The sequence below is a fragment of the Condylura cristata genome, unplaced genomic scaffold (assembly GCF_000260355.1).
Source record: "Condylura cristata isolate star-nosed mole 26May11 unplaced genomic scaffold, ConCri1.0 scaffold00030, whole genome shotgun sequence".
NCBI lineage: Eukaryota > Metazoa > Chordata > Mammalia > Eulipotyphla > Talpidae > Condylura > Condylura cristata.
In genome coordinates, this window is record NW_004567131.1 from 652,459 (window position 1) to 669,675 (window position 17,217).

Consider the following 17,217-nt stretch of genomic DNA (forward strand, 5'->3'; position numbering starts at 1 on the left):
GCGCGCTGGCTGAGAAGCTGCTGCCGGAGCCGGGCGTGGAGTGCGCCCCCAGCGCCCCGGAGGCGGGTCCCGACGCGCGGCGCTGCTGGAGGTTCTGGAGGACGGTGCAGGCGGGGCTGGCCCAGGCGGAAGACGCTCTGACGCGGAAGCGCGCGCGCTACCTGCTGCAGAGGGCGGTGGAAGTGTCCGTGGAGCTAGGGGCCGACTGTACCTGCGGCCCCCAGGAAGGAAACGGTACTTAAATCTGCTTCCCAGCCCAACCCGACTTGCCTTCTGGGAGGGAGGCCTCCAGCTTCCAAACACCAGCCCTTGGGGTCTACGCTGATCTCTAAAGAATTTGGTTATTCTTATGGTCCCTATTAAAACCCGAACATCTTGGGAACCTCAACTGGTGTTGTCTTTAGTGACACAAATCACTACAGCCGAGAACACTGCAGAGCCCCTACTCTTTTTGACCCACAGCAGGGTGTAAATTAGTCTAAAACTTGCCCGGGCCCATTCAGTTAATAGGTAGGCACTGCATGGTGGTAGGTCTATTTTAGTAGTAAAGATCTTGATTACTCGAATTCTATATAGATACCTTCAATGTTTTTTTTTTTTTTTAATTTTCCTTGGGAGTCTTCCCAGCATCGGGAGTTATACTTGTAAAACATATGGTCCTTAAGGCGGCATTTTGAAAGTATATTTGCATTGGTTGAATAGACTAAGTCAGATTCTAAATTCTTTACCTTTGTTGTTATTTTACGCTCTTGTGACTGTGCATCCTACTTTATTACAGAGGGTAGGCAAAATAACAAGAACTCCCTCAATTTGGCATGTTATTATTGATGGGTTCGGTCACCGAAATGTGTGAAAGTACACTTACATCATCTTAAATTCATCTTTGAATTATCAGAGTCAAAATAGATTTGTTCAAAATTGTGGCAATAGATAGAAAACTTTTTTAAAGCTGCAGCTGCCTTTTCACTTATTAAAAGTAAAGGATTCCCAGTTAGCTGAAGTGGGTAGATTAGATTTTCATTTAAATTTAAAATTTTTATATAGGTCATATTAATGAGTCATCATCCAATGAGAGTTTTCACTGGAAAATATACACAAAAATTACTAAAGTTTAGAGTAAATTACTAAAGTTTAGAGTCAGTCTTTATGCACTTTTAAAGATAAGCAAGGTTTCCACACTTGGCCCTGCCACCCGTTTCCTCTTTTCCAAGAGCAAACACTTTTCCCTCTTAACTGATTATTGCGTAACTTACCCTTATGTCTTAAAATACTCTCGTTATGTTATTAAACTCATTGTTATAATTTTGGTTAAATGTGAATTCAATGTTTATAAAATTTTGAGTGGAAACTGTTCACCTATGGTAGTGTAGTGGATATGATTTTTTTTCCTTCCTGCAAATTTTCCTAGAATTACCTCATTTTAAAAGTTACTCAATTCTCTTTACTTTTCACTAGGTCAGCCTAAAATTTCTAGCCAGTTGTCTAAATCTTTCCTGTACAAAACCAGAACATCAGATATTTAAAAGTTTTCTTGAAGTCTGGCCTAGAGACCTCCCTTAACTTGGAGCACTGCTGACATATCTTAGGTGGGCCTTAACCATCATCCTAGCGATTCCCTTCTCCTGAGTCCTGTGCTGGAACTCTTTCCTGGAGTTTTTGTCTTTTCTGATTTACTTCCCATGGTGTAGTGCATTTACTAATAGTTTACTGAGAGGAAAAAAAATGTCTGCTAATATCATCAAAGGATCCTTTATGTTTGTTATGTTTTAATTTCTATTATTTTCAGCTTAACGATTTTTTAGTAGTTTCCATCTCCTAAAAATCCCCATCTCTTCATGCATATTTGCTTACCTTTTCCACTAGCTCCTTTAATATACTACTCACTAGTCTTATACCTCAAACATCTCTAAAGTTTTATTTTTTGTTTTGTCTGTTGACAACGGGGTTACATTTTTTTCAGTAAAGGCCAAGGTAAACATTTGTATCTAGGGAAAATTAAGACACTTTCTAAAGGAGGAACAAATTTTCATTTTTAAATCCTTTCAGGTCCAAGTCTGTTTTGGTGGTCTGAGAAGAAAAAAGATGAGCTGCTAAAATTTTGGGAAAATTATATTTTAATTATGGAAACTCTAGAAGGAAATCAGGTAAGTGTTTTCATACTTTGATAAATTCTGCATAGATGCAATCCTAATTTTTTCAAACATTCTGTAAAAACAATTCAAAATGCCCATCTTAAATATAATATAATATTCAGGTGTACAGTTGACTTTTGAAAAACTTGGAGGTTAGGGGTACAGACTCCAACTGGGTTGAAAATTGGATCTTGGCGTATGTGGCTCCACAAGACAGAGTCAGCAACATTGAGGTTGGTTGAATCTCAGTGCAAACCCTCAGTTAGAAAAAAGTCCACATGTAAGTGGAACTGAGGAGTTGAAATCCATGCTGTTCAAGAATACTTTGTTTTCTGAATGTAAAAAACTCCAACCAAAATAAAGGGGAAGGAAATCAGACCACAAATTTGAGATCTGATTTCTGGTGTCTGCTGATCTCTGTTCCCCTCTCTAAGGGTCGTCACACTGGATCATCCTAGATTTTCTAAATTTTTTGAAGGTAGACATTGCTTTGGAGTTCCTGTAATATTTGAGACAATTTCCCCAGGGCTAGGAAGTAAGTGTTCTTTTGTTAAATGTCATGCACTGTCTAAATCATACCATTGATGAAATCAAGTACTTAACCTCACTGGCCTGCAAGTCACCCTCTCACTGTTGACCCCTCTTGCTCCTAGATACTATTTCCAGCAGTTTTGGAAGTAAGGAGTGCATTGCATTAGTCATTAAAATTCCAGCTTTAAGCATGTAAAATAAATAGATAAAATTGAATGTTAACTGAGGAAATTGAAGACTTACAGTTAATTTTAACTATCATTAAAGGAATTTAGTCTTTATTTCTTTGATGTTTATTTCCAAAGTATTAATTTTTAGTTTCTTCATGTTTTAAATAATCTACTTCTAAATATATAGCCTTGTTTTTGAATAAATACACCCCTTGGAAAATTTTACTGAAAGCAATTCTGAGGTTGTAGTTAAGTATATAATTGCCTTTTAATTTTGTAATATTTCTCTTTTTCATTTACCACTGTGCAGACATGGTTATGAGAATAGAAATTTGAAGTAACATTTTCAGTTGACTTGGAACTAGTTTTTGTGAAATCTTGGCAATTTTTAAGTTGACAGTATTCTCTTAAGATTACCTAATCTAGTGCAGTAATTCACAAACTTTAATGTTTTGTAGAATCACCCAGAGCATTTATTTAAAGAATATGTTGCTGGGTTAAGTCCCCAGAGTTTCTGAATTTAGTAGACCTGGGATGGGGTCTGGAAAGTTAAATGCTTTACAAGTCCCCAGGTGATGCTTTTGTTGTACCGTTTTAGGGACCACACTTGGAAAATCCCTGGTTTAGGGGTTTCTAGTCTTAAGCTGTAGTCTACCCAGGAGCTGGCCATCCTGACAAGGTTTTATGAGTGGAGTCTTTATGAGGCATCAATTTCAAATATGTGCCAAGCATTGTTTGGGGTCTGAAATAATTACTCACATATTCGAAAATAATAGATTTGAATGAGTAATAAAGAGAAAGCATTATTAAATTAAAATAAACTTTAATGGTTTTCTTAATCACATCCATGAGACCCTGCTATTTATTCAGAAACTGATTTAGCTATACTTTGAAGGATATATAAATTGGATTCTGTAGCAGAAATACCTCCAGCATAATCTAGGTAGTATGAAGAACACTGAACTTGGAACTGGCTTTACTTCTAAATGTATAGCCTTGAGCAACTTGAGGCATTATAATGAAACAATATCTCAGTTTTTTCCTCTTTGTAATATACTTGTTGTTATTATTAGCCCTGCCTTTTTCCCAAAAGAGTTGAGGCTTGCATGACACAATCTATGATATTCATTGTACTGCATTATTGTGAGTATTCTAGTTTATGTTAATTTGCTTTGACACACTCAGTCATACCTATGTTAATTTGTATGACTTAAAAACTGGAAGAATAACCTTCTGCACAGTTTTTACATGGGAGAAAAAACAGAATGGCTCTTATTACATAAATTGATGAAAATTTTATTACGTATCTAAAAGTGAACTAATTTCATATGGTTTTTGCTTTTTTTTCAGATTCATGTTATAAAGCCAGTTTTACCAAAGTTAAACAATCTGTTTGAATATGCAGTGTCAGAGGAAAATGGTAATGGTTACTTTTTTTTTTTATGTCATTTGTAGTTTTTTCCCGCAATTTATAGCTAACTTGTTTATTGTAGAGAAGTTGGTAAAACCATTGAAATATAAAGGAGAAAGGAAAAACTATTAATGTTTCAAATACTGCAGTTCAGGATTGATTGTTCATATTTTTTCTCATCTTTCAAATGTATTTACTTGTATAACCTTAAGTAATCTTTGAGAACATAATTTCAAATGGCTGTGAGGCTTTCTATAATATAGAGGTATGGTTGGCTTTCTTATCTTACGATTATAGAGAATTTTAAACATTTATAGAAGAGTTTGATTTATCCCATCACAACCTCAGCAATGATCGATAAGCTTGTGGCCAGCCTTTACCTTATATATATTCCTGTTCCTCATCCTCACTGCCAAGTGATTTTGTAGCAATTGCCTCGCCAGATAGCAATTCACCTGTAATTGTTTATATATATTCTTAAAAGATAAGGGCTCTTTAGTAATCTTTAATGATGGTATATTCGATATTTAACATTTATCTGTTTTGTTGTTTATTACTTTGGAGAGGTTAGATTATTGTTCTGTATCTTAGACTTTGCAGGAAGAGAAAATGCCAAGAGAATTTTAAATATGTATGTTAAGCCCTTAATCAATTCTGTAGTCTGAGAACTTTTTAGGAGTAATAAAGTGAAACTGAAGATTTCTAACATTGTGAAATTAAGTTTTGATAAGTGAACATAGACTGGTCACAGGCTAACAGTATATTCATATAAATGGTAAAATGCTGCATTATTGTGTTTACACAAGGGAATTAACCTAGGTAAATGGGTTTTAGTGCCTATTCTAGATAATTACAATCTTAATAGTTTGACCCCTTAGGAGTTGAGCTTTATTCAGATGATTGCTGTAGTTGTTTTCTAATACTGGGATTTTTCACAGACCATAAGAATCTATAGTCCCACCTGGGGCAAGAATGTAATTGAATTCTATTTTGACTTCACTTACGCTTTTGCTGTTAAAATGATTCTCTTATCACCCTTTTTGGCCACAGCCCTTGGCAAAACAAATCAAAATAGCAGTGACAGATTTTGAAAAATTACCGTTGCTTAAGATTTGAACAAGCATGTTGGCATAAATTACAAATAATGGACCAGTTTATTTATAGAGTGCCATGAAATGAAAATGCTGTTCTTTTTTTATGATAAAATTAAAAGACAATTCAAAAGAGTTAAAAACTCTCTAAGGTACATACTTTCCCATTCTTTTGGTTTTCTCACTGATGTATTTGCTTAATTGGTATTTACTTAGTATCCAAGACATATTAAGCATAGTGGATAAACATACTGTTTTTCACTTGATAGTTATGTGCTTTTAATGAAAAAGTCATTTTGATTGTACATTTTATGAAGGGAAAAAAGGGCTGAAATGGAGTGTACATAGGTGGGACAGTACTTTTGAAGGTAGTCAGGAAGGCCGGCCTTAGGAATGATACTGAAACTCATGGCTGAGGAGGTGACTTTTATAATGTGTGTAGAAGTCCGTGTTGGGGACACTCATGAATTAAGGACTAGCGACCAATGTGGTGCTGTGCAATGGGTGTGGGACCGTGAGGTAGGCCTGGAGGAAGTATTAGAGCCAAATCAAACCTAATTCTAAGAGCTATGAGAACCCACATAGGAGCAACAGTTTCAGATTTTTGTGTACAAAATGAAATTGAGTTAGAAAATAATAGAATTCATCCCCAATATAAGCCCATATACATGGAGTAGTATTTAATTTTGTGCAGTATAACAGCTATGATGTTGGCTAAATGAATCTCTATGAATATGGAACATCAGAGTAATTCTTGTTACTCAGTGATTTAGATACCCTCGTATGTAATTAATGTTTTTTTTTGTATATGTGTTTATATAGATATATAGTTAGTGTCTACATGAAACAACATAATGTGAGAATCAAATACCAACATTACATGTTTATTTTTTACATGTTTATTTCCACAGGTTGTTGGCTCTTTCACCCATCCTGGCATATGTGTATTTATAAAAGAATGTTTGAAAGTGAAAATAAAATCCTGACCAAAGAAGGTGTAATCCATTTTTTGGAGCTGTATGAAGTAAAGATTCTTCCATTTTCATCAGAGTTTTCTGAGGTAAGGTAAAGGAGGTCACCTTTCCCTTGCTCCCTTTGTCAAAAGATGAGCTGTAAAGGCATTTGTTGTCATGTATGTGACTTTTAAAAGGACAGAGTAGGACTGTGTAATAGCAAATGATGCTATTGATTTGCATACAACAGTCCTCCTCAACCTTAGGTGTCATGTCTGGAAAAGCTAGCTGTAATCTAGTCTGCCAACAAGTTGCCTGTGTGTTGATAAAATTTGGTCAAAAACTGGTATGAAACTCATTTGGAAACCTGCTCATGATGCTGTTTCCACAATTTTAAATTACTAAGTTTGAATCACTTTTTGTAGTGATGAATAATTGTTATCTACTGTATTAAGTAAAGATTACTTTTGAGCTGTATATATTAGCATCTACCTTGGTTTTTCAGAAATGGCACAAAACAGACTTGAGAATTATAATTGATTTTCAAGTTTTATGTAATAGTAGCAAATTAATCACATGATCACTTACTCAAGTATAGTCATTTCCCTTTCATATAAGGGTAACCTAAGTAGATTGTTGTCTGACACTATCCTGTAGTGTTTTGTTATATATTCTTTTTACTACAGTCTCCTATCCTTCCTATAATTTTCCCTTTTTGGCTAATGTCTAGTAATATTTTTGAAGATAGAATACTCTCCCCAATTGTTTTCCAGGCATAGGGGCTTAAATTTTCTCTTAACTATCTTTTTAAATTTTTTTCCTCTTCTGTAATTTCCTTTATTTTTTACCATGTGTTCATTTTGGATTCCTTTTTCCCCCACCCTATCTGAACTCTCTTCTTAGTACCCATAAGTGTTTCTCAGGTGGGAAAATTATGGTTGTTCTATGTTCTCTCTATCAATGAATTAACCTTTCAGTGTAAGAGATCAGCTTTACTTACAACAGCTCTTCTGTAGTCCTGTGTTGGATGTGCAATTATGGCAAGTTGATTTTCCAAAATTGCAGATACAACTTAACATCGATTACATTTTTTTGTTTTTTAGTTTATTATTGGACCTTTAATGGATGCACTTTCAGAAAGCTCTCTGTATAGCAGGTAAACAAGTGTTATGTTGTTTAGTAGATATATGCATTTAACATGTCTATGAAATGTGATCAGATTATTTAATGTTTAGTAGACATAAGCTTTTCTTATTATATATTTTTCTTATGTAGATTGTTATTCTTTTTGCCTTTCTTCTATTCATTATGTCAGATGTTCCTTTTATTTTTCTTGTTGTCTCCTATCTTGAGTCCTTTCATTTTTAGGTTCATGGAGAGTATCTGTATCTTATATAGTTTTCTTTCCCAGCATCTATTTCTAGTGTCTCTGCCCTCTTGAAAATCATAGCAACTTTGCTAATCAACACTTTAAATGTTAGTTTTGACTGATAGATGTCTGAACATTATAAAGAATTTCCATTAAGTTTTATTTACATTCTCCACATTTGCATCTTTACAGTCTGAAGAGACAGCCTTTTCTGTCTGTGTACACATCTGTTTCTCACTTCTGTTAACTGCACTGACTTACTTATCTTTTTCAGTGTTTGTTCTCTGTCCATTTATTCATATTAAAAACCATGAATTCATATGACACATCCATTTCCAATATGATACCACAGTGTCTGCCATTATCCAGAATATATAACTTATTTCTCACTTTTACCCTTTGAAAAGGTTTGAAAAGGTTTGAATTTGTCAGCCTCACTCTTGAAGTTGATCTTCAAAAATCATTCTCTTTCTGTTATTAATTGAAATTATACTTACAGGTCTTTTTTTTTTTTTTTTTTTTTTTTTTTGCTTGGCATAACTCTAAATTGAAAAGCAACCTCCCATCACCAATTAAGCTTTTTTTTTTTTTACTTACTTTGTACTAAGTTATACTAATACTTAGTTCTGACTAATAAATATCAAAGAACATGGTATTGCTTTATTTGTCACTTACTTTTAGTTTTTATAACTCATTACTATTGAATAGTTTTCTGAAGTGATTGGACTGCCAGAGAGCAGTTGAATCTATTAGGTGTGTCCCAAAAAGCTGACATATTTTTATGAAATACCTTCAGTTTCCCTGCACTCTCATGTGTTCAATTAATAAATAATGATCCTGGTAGAAGCATGCAGCAGAAAAATAAATGATAGTAGATTTAACAAGTAAATGCTCTTGCAGAGTAATTATTACTAACATCTTTCTTTCTATGAATGTTAATTCCTTTATTTAATACCTAAAGATGAGGTTATATGTTGGAAACAATGTAACTTAGAGATGATCATTTTAGATTTAAAAAGAAATGATAATACTTAGAAGACTTATCTACATAAATGTAAGGGAAAGTATAAAAAAGCAATCCAGGGCCCTCCCTTGTGGTGCAGCGGGTTAAAGCACAGCACTAAAAAGCTTAAGCCACTTCAGCATGAGTTAGATTTCCTTCTGCCCAGGAGGAGATCCACATGGCGAGGCAGACCTCTCCTTACCCGCCGGCTGCTCCCCTCAGCAGTGTACTTGGTCGATCGGCCTGTTCTGCTCCCTGCTCTGTCTCTGGTGAATCCTCTCACCCTCCGCATCTCTGGCCTGTACCCCAGTTCTATATGAATAAATAAATAAATCTTTTTTTTTTTTTTTTTAAAGCAATCCATTCCTGCTTAGTGTAGTATATTCTGTTTTCCTAGGAGGTCCTTATTTTTTTGTAGCCATTAGAATCCTCAGTATTTATTTTATTTTGAAAATAAAATGCAGGTTCAGGAAAAGAAAATAGTCTGATTGTTTTATTATTGGAAAATTGTTTTTAAATCACAGTCCACCAAGTTTGAGTGCACATATTTTAAATGTTAGTTTTTCCCCCCTCTTTGTCTACAGGTTCCCAGGACAGCTGATAGGAAGTGGTTCTCCATTGGGGTCAAAATTACAGAAGTTTTTAGCCACTTATATTTCTCTTCTTCCAGAAGAAATAAAGAGTATGTATCAATAGAGAATTTTTAAAAAATTTACTAGTGAGTAATTTTTTAATATCTTGGTTATAAGCACCAGTCTATTACTGTTATTATAGTCAATATTAAAAAAAAATAATTAATTTTTCCAGAATATTCATATTTTGTGGGAATCTCACAGCTGTTGATTGTAATTGACTTTTGTATATTTAACATTACCAGTATTGGCACAAATAACATGGTAGTGAGTTTAGCATCTTTGCTGAATTCTGCTGTTTACTAACCTCTATTCAATTTCTAACCTCTAGTTTGCAAAAATTAGTAAAATAAGTTCAAGAGACAGATAAATTGGGTTTAGAATTAAGTCAGAAACAGACTATGCATTATGGCAAAGTTGGCCCTTCACAGATAATGACACAAAACCAGTACTGTTTTTTTTTTTTTTTTCTGAGCAGTAGGAGGAGTTACTCTTCTTTCTGACTTTCATTTTGGTTTTGTCACTTACAAAAATTACTATGGGTTTGAACTATAAGTTTTTTCTTTTGTCTTTAATCTGTAAATAGGGAAAGACAATAACCTATGGCCACTTATCCATTTTAAAGTCAGGAAAGAAAAGGGAAAGATGGTCTGTATCACAGCTTTAGATATATAGATCTTTTTTAAATTACTTTAAAAGTTAGAAACTAAACTGTCAGAGCAGTTCTTTGGTTTTCTAGACTTCAGAATTTAAGCATTATGGGATTAATTTGCTGTCCATGTTGACTTGTCGTTCATGAGTACTCTGTAAGTGAGAGGATAAATGGTTATTGTTCCCTAGTTTTGAGTGCCTGGTGTTTGTAGTCCAGGACCAGGGAACTAGTAGATACTTGAAATTGTGTTGAGTGAATGTGAAAGAGAATTTAGCTGTTGCCATCCTTCTTGTGTCATGAGTGAGGTATTAGGCAAAAGGCAGGGAGCTTAATTAGCCCAACAGAAAAGAAGACAAGTAAAATGTTCACTTACAGTTTTCTTTTTGTTAATTAATTTAGTATTAATTCAATTTCCATTGACTCTCTTAAGTGTCTTTATGTTAGATATTTTTGAAGGTATAAAGTATATGTATTATCCCGTCAGGTGCTTCAAGAAATCTCTTAGAAGTCATTCTACAGTGTTGATCTGAGAGTGCATCAGACATTTTCACTGAGAAATACCGTTAGCAGAGAAGACAGAATAGGGCAACTTTCCTTTGTATCTCAAATAGAAAAATATTATGATTAGAATCAGGTTAGGTAAGAAATACCCTGTGAGGAGCTAGCATTAACATCTTCAACAGAAGTCTGTATAGCTTCTAACAGTTAAGAATTTATGTGTATCTTAACTTTTTAAAAAAATTCACCCTCAGAGTCTCTCTTCTCCCTAGCTACAGTCACTAATATTTCTGTCTCTATAGATTTGCTTGTTCTAGACATATAAATGAAACCATATGTTAAGTATCCTTTTGTGTCGGTCTTGTTTTGTTTGACATAATGTTTTAAGATTCATCTAGGTTTTAATATATATCAGTATTTCATTTTTTCTTGACTGAAAAATTTTCCATTGTGTAAATATTTCATAATCATCAGCAGATAGCCATTTGATTTGTTTCCAACTTTGACTGGAATAATTAATGCTCTTGTGAGTATTAATATACAATACCTTAGGTGAACATATGCTTTCAGTTTCTCTTGAGTGCATAATTAGGAGTAGAATTGTGGGGTTTATGTTGAACTTTTACCAAGTTGTTTCCACACTGGCTGCATCACTTTATATTTCCACTAGCAAAGGGCAGAGCTCTGATTCCTTGATACCTTTGCCAGGTGCTTATAGCCCTTTTGACTATAGCCATTCTAGTGGGTGTGAAGTTATATTTCATTATGGTTTCTGATTTGTATTTCCCCACCTAATGGCTGATGATGTTGATTATCTTTTTATATGTGTATTGACCACAATGGTATTTAATTTTTTTTTTCTTTCAGGTAATTTCCTATTAAAGTTTATTCAGAAGATGACAAGTAGACATTGGTGTGCTGTTCCCATTTTGTTTATATCTAAGGCTTTGGCAAATGTCCCAAGATGTAAAGCCCTGAGTCTAGAAGGACTTCTTGCTATCAGGTAATTTATTATGTGTGTATTCACATGAAGTTATTTGCTATCATTTTCTAGTAAATTTTGTTTTCCCCTCTGCTTTAATTTACAGTGAATGTTAGTATTGGCATTGGTGCTTTTGAGCTTTTAATTTTATATAGGAAAAAAGTAAATTAAAAATGTATTACTCAAATAGCTGTACTCACAGTCTCCTATGAATTTTTTATTTAAATTTGTGCCACAATAAATACTATTATATTGTGACCACTTTAAATAAGGCCACTGGCTTTCTTCATTCCACTGATATGAAGAAAATTAGAGATATCAAACAATAGCATTTAATATGAAATATTTCAAAAAGTAAAATTTTTACTATAAAATTATGTTCATTCATACTTTATTTTTGAGATTTGTTTCATATTTAAACTGAGCCTAATATTATTAGAGGCTTTAATGGAAAATACTAACTTTGAAGTTCTGACAGTGACTTTCCACATTAGAAGTGATAGATCATGTATATCCATTTAACCAATATTAACAGGTTGTCAGAATTGTCTCTAGGACACAGAAATGCACGTTTTGTTTTTTGATGCAGGGATATTCTTCAGTGCACTATGACCACACATCAAGTTCTACTGCGTGGGGCAGCTCAGTGCTTCCTTCTTCAGACAGCTATGAATTTGGTAGATGTTGTAAGTTTTTATTTTTTCCCATGATGCATTTACTCATGATACAAGTGATAAGTCTGTTTTAGTTAACATAGCATATGGTGGTGCTGTCATTAGAAACTAGCCCTTGTTATAAGTTTGGCCCTCGGTCTGGGAAGTTAGATTTTGGGAAAGTTCCTACTGTCCTAAGTGGTGAGAGTGATTAACTGGGCCTGAAGTTTTTTTTTTTTTGTTTTTAAGGAAAATGTGGTATTAGTGAATACCTGTATTCCTTCTGAGATTCTGGAATTTTGAGTCTTGCTATGCAGAGGGTGTTTGTGTGACCAGCTCATACAAGTCTCTGGAGAGTTTCTCTCCTGCACAATATTTCATATTGTTGTTATAGTTCTTTGTTGGGGGAATGAAGCACATCTGCATGACCGCTCTGGAAATTTTTGCTAGGTTTCCTCTGTACTCTTTTAGCATATCTGCCAGTGAATTGCCTTTTAAGGTATATCTTTATTTGTGTGTGTGTGTGTTTTTAAAGATTTATTTATTTGTGCGTTCAGAACTAGGCTACAGGCCAGAGGTGCAGGGGTGGTGAGAGGACTCACCAGAGACAGAGTGAGGAGCAGAACAGGCAGATAGTTGAAGCACACTGCTGAGGGGAGCAGCGGGCAGGTCAGGAGAGGTCTGCTGTGCCATGTGGTTGTTTAAATAAAACTTTATAAAACAGGCTGTGAGAAGTTTTGCTGACTTCTGGCCTAAAAAAGGCATCTTAATTCAAGAAGTACAGCCTTATAGAATGGAAAGATGTAGGTGGTTTTCTTAAGCAGAGGCTCATTTTTATGGCTTTGAAAAGTAACAATTAGTTTTTGATTTAAGTAAGAATACATGTTTATAGAATTTTTTAAAAATCTCTCTGCTTTTAGGAATGACCATCTTATCTCTAAGATGATAACTTTGATTTTTTTTTTTTAAAGATTTATTTATTTATTCATACAGAACTGGGGTACAGGCCAGAGGCTCAGGGACGGTGAGAGGCTTCACCAGAGACAGAGTGGGGAGCAGAACAGGCAGATTGACGAAGTACACTGCTGAGGGGAGCAGCAGGCTGGTCAGGAGAGGTCTGGCTCGCCATGTGGTCTCCTCCGGGGCAGGCGGCAGGCGGGAATCGAACTCATGCAGAAGTGGCTTCAGATTCTCAGTGCTGTGCTTTAACCCGCTGCGCCACCAGGGAGGGCCGATAACTTTGATTTTAAGGAAAATGGATTTATAAGATACTCTTTCATCATATATACTGTTATTTTTTATTTGTAATCAGCAGCTTCATATTAAAAGTTGAAGACTTTTTTTTCTTAAAAATAGCTTTATTTTGGGGTGGGGGGAGTGCACGGCACTATGGTGATGGCATACAGGTGAATTGATGGTGGGAATTCCATGGGCATTATAACTATGAGATGGAAAAAGGCAAAATAAACTATTACAGTAATAAAAAAAAACAGCTTTCTTTTACTTTAGCAAATAATAATCTAGTTCAAATAGTATACTATGTTGCTTTTGCAGTCATTTCATTCAATTTAAAACTTAAAAATAAATTTAAACATCTATCCTGTCTCCAGGAGAAAGTATCCTTTTCTGATGTCTCAACTTTTCTCATGTCTCTGAGACAAGAGGAGTCCTTAGCACGTGGAACTTCATTGTGGACAGAGGTGAGAATGAAATTAATGTAATGGAATAATGTTTGAAACTTTATGAAAAGTTGTCTATAACTTAAATTCATTACAAGTCATGTATGTAAAATGTAATAATTGCTTTGCTATCAGCAGAGTTTTGTTCATACATCTGTATGACTTGGGGTGCATGTATACGTGCTTCTCTTACCCTCCATCGTTACTCCCATGCTCCTGTCCTTCCCCCTATCCTGTTCCCCATCCCCTCCACACCTTCTAGATAACAGTCTATTTTTCACTAAGTCTAAGAATTATTTTTACTGTGTTTTTCCAGTATGCCTTTTTGGTTATTTGTATTCCACAAATAAATGAATCCATCTAGTATCCATCTTTCCTTCCCGACTTACTTTATGTGGTACACTCATCTCAAAATTCCTCTTTTTTATCCTAAGAAGCACCGTTTCACTTTTTTTCTAATAACTGCTGGACATGTTCCATTGAGTATATATTCCACAATTTTTTTTTTATTCAACTGCTAACATTCTTGTGGCATAGTAGGAGATAAGAAAATTTTTGCAAAATAGAACTAAGTTCTAGATAAAATATACTAAAAATAATGGTGATGCTAGTCTCAAAGAGAGTAACAGAAACCTCGTCTTTCTCTCTTTTCTGTCAGTTAATGAAACTTTCATCTACCTGGTTGTCCCAATCTGACATTTTGGCAATTTGTATTTCTTCCAACTTTATGCCTCTCATTTATCAACCCCAATTTCTGCCTTTTCCCTGCCATTGCTTTCGTAGAAGTCCTCTGTTAGTGCTGCTTCCCCTGTGATGCCTTCTTTCCTTTTGACACCAGTCTCTTTGTCTTGCTGACACTGTCCCATCCACGAAGTAGGGCTTTCAAGTTCAGTTATGATCTGAAGGTGCCACTCTACTCTGTGGGGCATTTGTGATTTGCTTCTTTTTCTTTTTTTTTTTTGTTTTGTTTTGTTTTCAACAGTAAGACTCATGCTCTAATTTTAGCTCTTACCCTTAGATACTTGGTTGAATTCTTATCTGTGTCTTCTGTTATATAGCTTTTTTGAGAACAAGAACTGTGTGTGTGTGTGTGTGTGTTTCTCCAGAGTCTAAGAACATCACTGAGGCTCAGGATATGATTATTTCTTTTAGAAGACAATTCTGGCAACACACACACATGCACACACACAAAGAAGCAAGAGGAAGCAGCTTGGTCTGTCTTAAAATAATTGAGGCATAAAATAAATAAAGGCTTAGAGTACATTAGTGACAGAGGAAATGGGGAAAGGGCAATTTGAGGTCTTTAAAAATTAGAATACTCCTTTATTTTTTCAAAGTTCTAGTGCATCTAATTTAGTATCTGAAAAACATGGAACCATATTAAGAAAGTGAAAATCTACTATGATGCCTACCATCAAATTAATCCTGTATACTTTGATTTAGTTCTCAACTTTTTGGATATATATACTCTCTCTCATTCCTACTATATTTATATACTAAAAATGATCTATTAACACATTTCTGAACAAAATAAAGATTATACTATTTTAATTTTCTTTTATCTTCACTTTTGGCATGTTGCTAAGTAATTCTCCAATATGTAATATTTAAAAAGTCATGATTAAAAATTTTAGAATTTATTAAATCATTTTCTTTTATTGGATTTTTTTATTTCGTGTATTTTTATCTAGAAGTGTTTCAGCATATACTGCGGTAAAATGGATTTTGAGAACCTAAAATATTGGTCCTTATCACATCTAGAAATATTAAATTACTTGATTTCAAATCACTATTGTTTAAATTTATTCAGATGTACATTAAACATTATTTTCATTTGTTGTTTGAAAAGCTTATTCATTTCACTGGATATGTGGCATTTATAAATTGGTTAATACATCTGGATTTTATTTTACTATATAGTATGGTATAGTATGTGAAGTGTAAGTGAGAAATATATCTACAGATATTTCAAATTATGTTTAGACCAGATCAGATGTAAGTACCTACTATTACTTGGTTTGTTAGTAGTCTTTTTCCTTTGGTTTGATGAGCCAGAAAAGGCAAACCACTGATTTTTTTATAGTCTTTATAATTTTATCTTTTCCAGAGTGTTATTTAGTTACAATCATGTATCTTGAGGCCTTTTCAAGTTAGCTTCTTTCGCTAAATAATAATGTCTTTTTATGGCTTGATAGCTTTTTTGTTTTTATCACTGAATAATATTCATTATACTGGTATACCACCCTTTATTTATGCATTTAATTACAAAGGTACATTTTAGCTGCTTTTAAGTTTGGCAATAATAAATAAAGCTGCTATAAACATTCATGTACAGGTGATACAGCTTTTTAGCTCACTTGACTAAATACCACCGAGCACAATTGCTGGATTGTGTAGTAAGAGTGAGAAACTGCCAAATTCTGTGCACTATGAAGACTATAAAAAGATCAGTGGTTTGCCTTTTCTGGCTCATCAAACCAAAGGAAAAAGACTACTAAAAAAAAACCAAGTAATAGTAGGTACTTACATCTGATCTGGTCTAAACATAATTTGAAATATCTGTAGATATATTTCTCACTTACACTTCACATACTATACCATACTATATAGTAAAATAAAATCCAGATGTATTAACCAATTTATAAATGCTACATATCCAGTGAAATGAATAAGCTTATTCCCACCAGCAGTAAACGAGAGTTTCTGAGCCCCACATACTCATCAGCTTTTGGTAGTGTCTGCATTTTAGAATTTAGTATTCTATTAGGTATGTAGTGCTACCTCATGTTTTAGTTTGCAGTTTTCTAGTGGAATGACTTTTATATGCTATTTGCTACCTGTATATCTTCTCTGTTGAGGCAGTTTTTTTTTTTGGCCATTTTTTTAATTGGGTGATTGTTTTCTTAGTTATAAGAGTTGTTTGTATGTTTTGGATATCAGTCCTTTATCAGATGTGTGTTGTATAAATATTTTCTCCATCTGTGGCTTCTCATTCTTTTGATAGTGTCCAAATGGATTCTTGAGATGTGTTTTAATGGAAAATCAGGAGAATTTGGTTCCTAGAGACTGCTAACTAGGTGCTATTTTAAACCATAAGGCTGACAAGAACTCTTTGGCAGACAAAGATCCAACATTTCTGTAACAGACTTGATAAAAAAAAAGTCAGATATGAATTTTAATTTACTTGTTAATAATTTTGTTATAATAGGAACATTCTTGTGGAAATATAAGACTTGGAAAACCTCACGTATTTTCTATCAAAATTGGAAAACTTTAGTTTGACTAGTACAAAAAGAAATATATATAGTTGAAAATAATATATATAATTGGCAAGATAAATACTTGCCAATAACCTCACTCTTAGATTGTATTTTAAGATTGTCCTGCTTGATAAAGATCTACATGGAATAATTTCCTTTATTATTTAACTGCCATTTATAGGTTCCTGTGGGATGTTAGTT

At 34.0% G+C, this 17,217-nt stretch overlaps 1 protein-coding gene across 1 annotated transcript in view; it reads left to right on the forward strand.

Annotated features, from left to right (window-relative positions):
- Positions 1–17,217, forward strand: part of TARBP1 (TAR (HIV-1) RNA binding protein 1) — a 63,104-nt gene that overhangs the window by 1,526 nt on the left and 44,361 nt on the right. Inside the window, exons 2-10 of the mRNA XM_012731253.1 lie at positions 18–234; positions 2,047–2,144; positions 4,184–4,253; positions 6,247–6,395; positions 7,392–7,444; positions 9,245–9,342; positions 11,310–11,445; positions 12,014–12,110; positions 13,688–13,777. Coding sequence (XP_012586707.1) covers positions 18–234; positions 2,047–2,144; positions 4,184–4,253; positions 6,247–6,395; positions 7,392–7,444; positions 9,245–9,342; positions 11,310–11,445; positions 12,014–12,110; positions 13,688–13,777 — 1,008 coding nt within the window. The remainder of the gene's footprint in view (positions 1–17; positions 235–2,046; positions 2,145–4,183; positions 4,254–6,246; positions 6,396–7,391; positions 7,445–9,244; positions 9,343–11,309; positions 11,446–12,013; positions 12,111–13,687; positions 13,778–17,217) is intronic.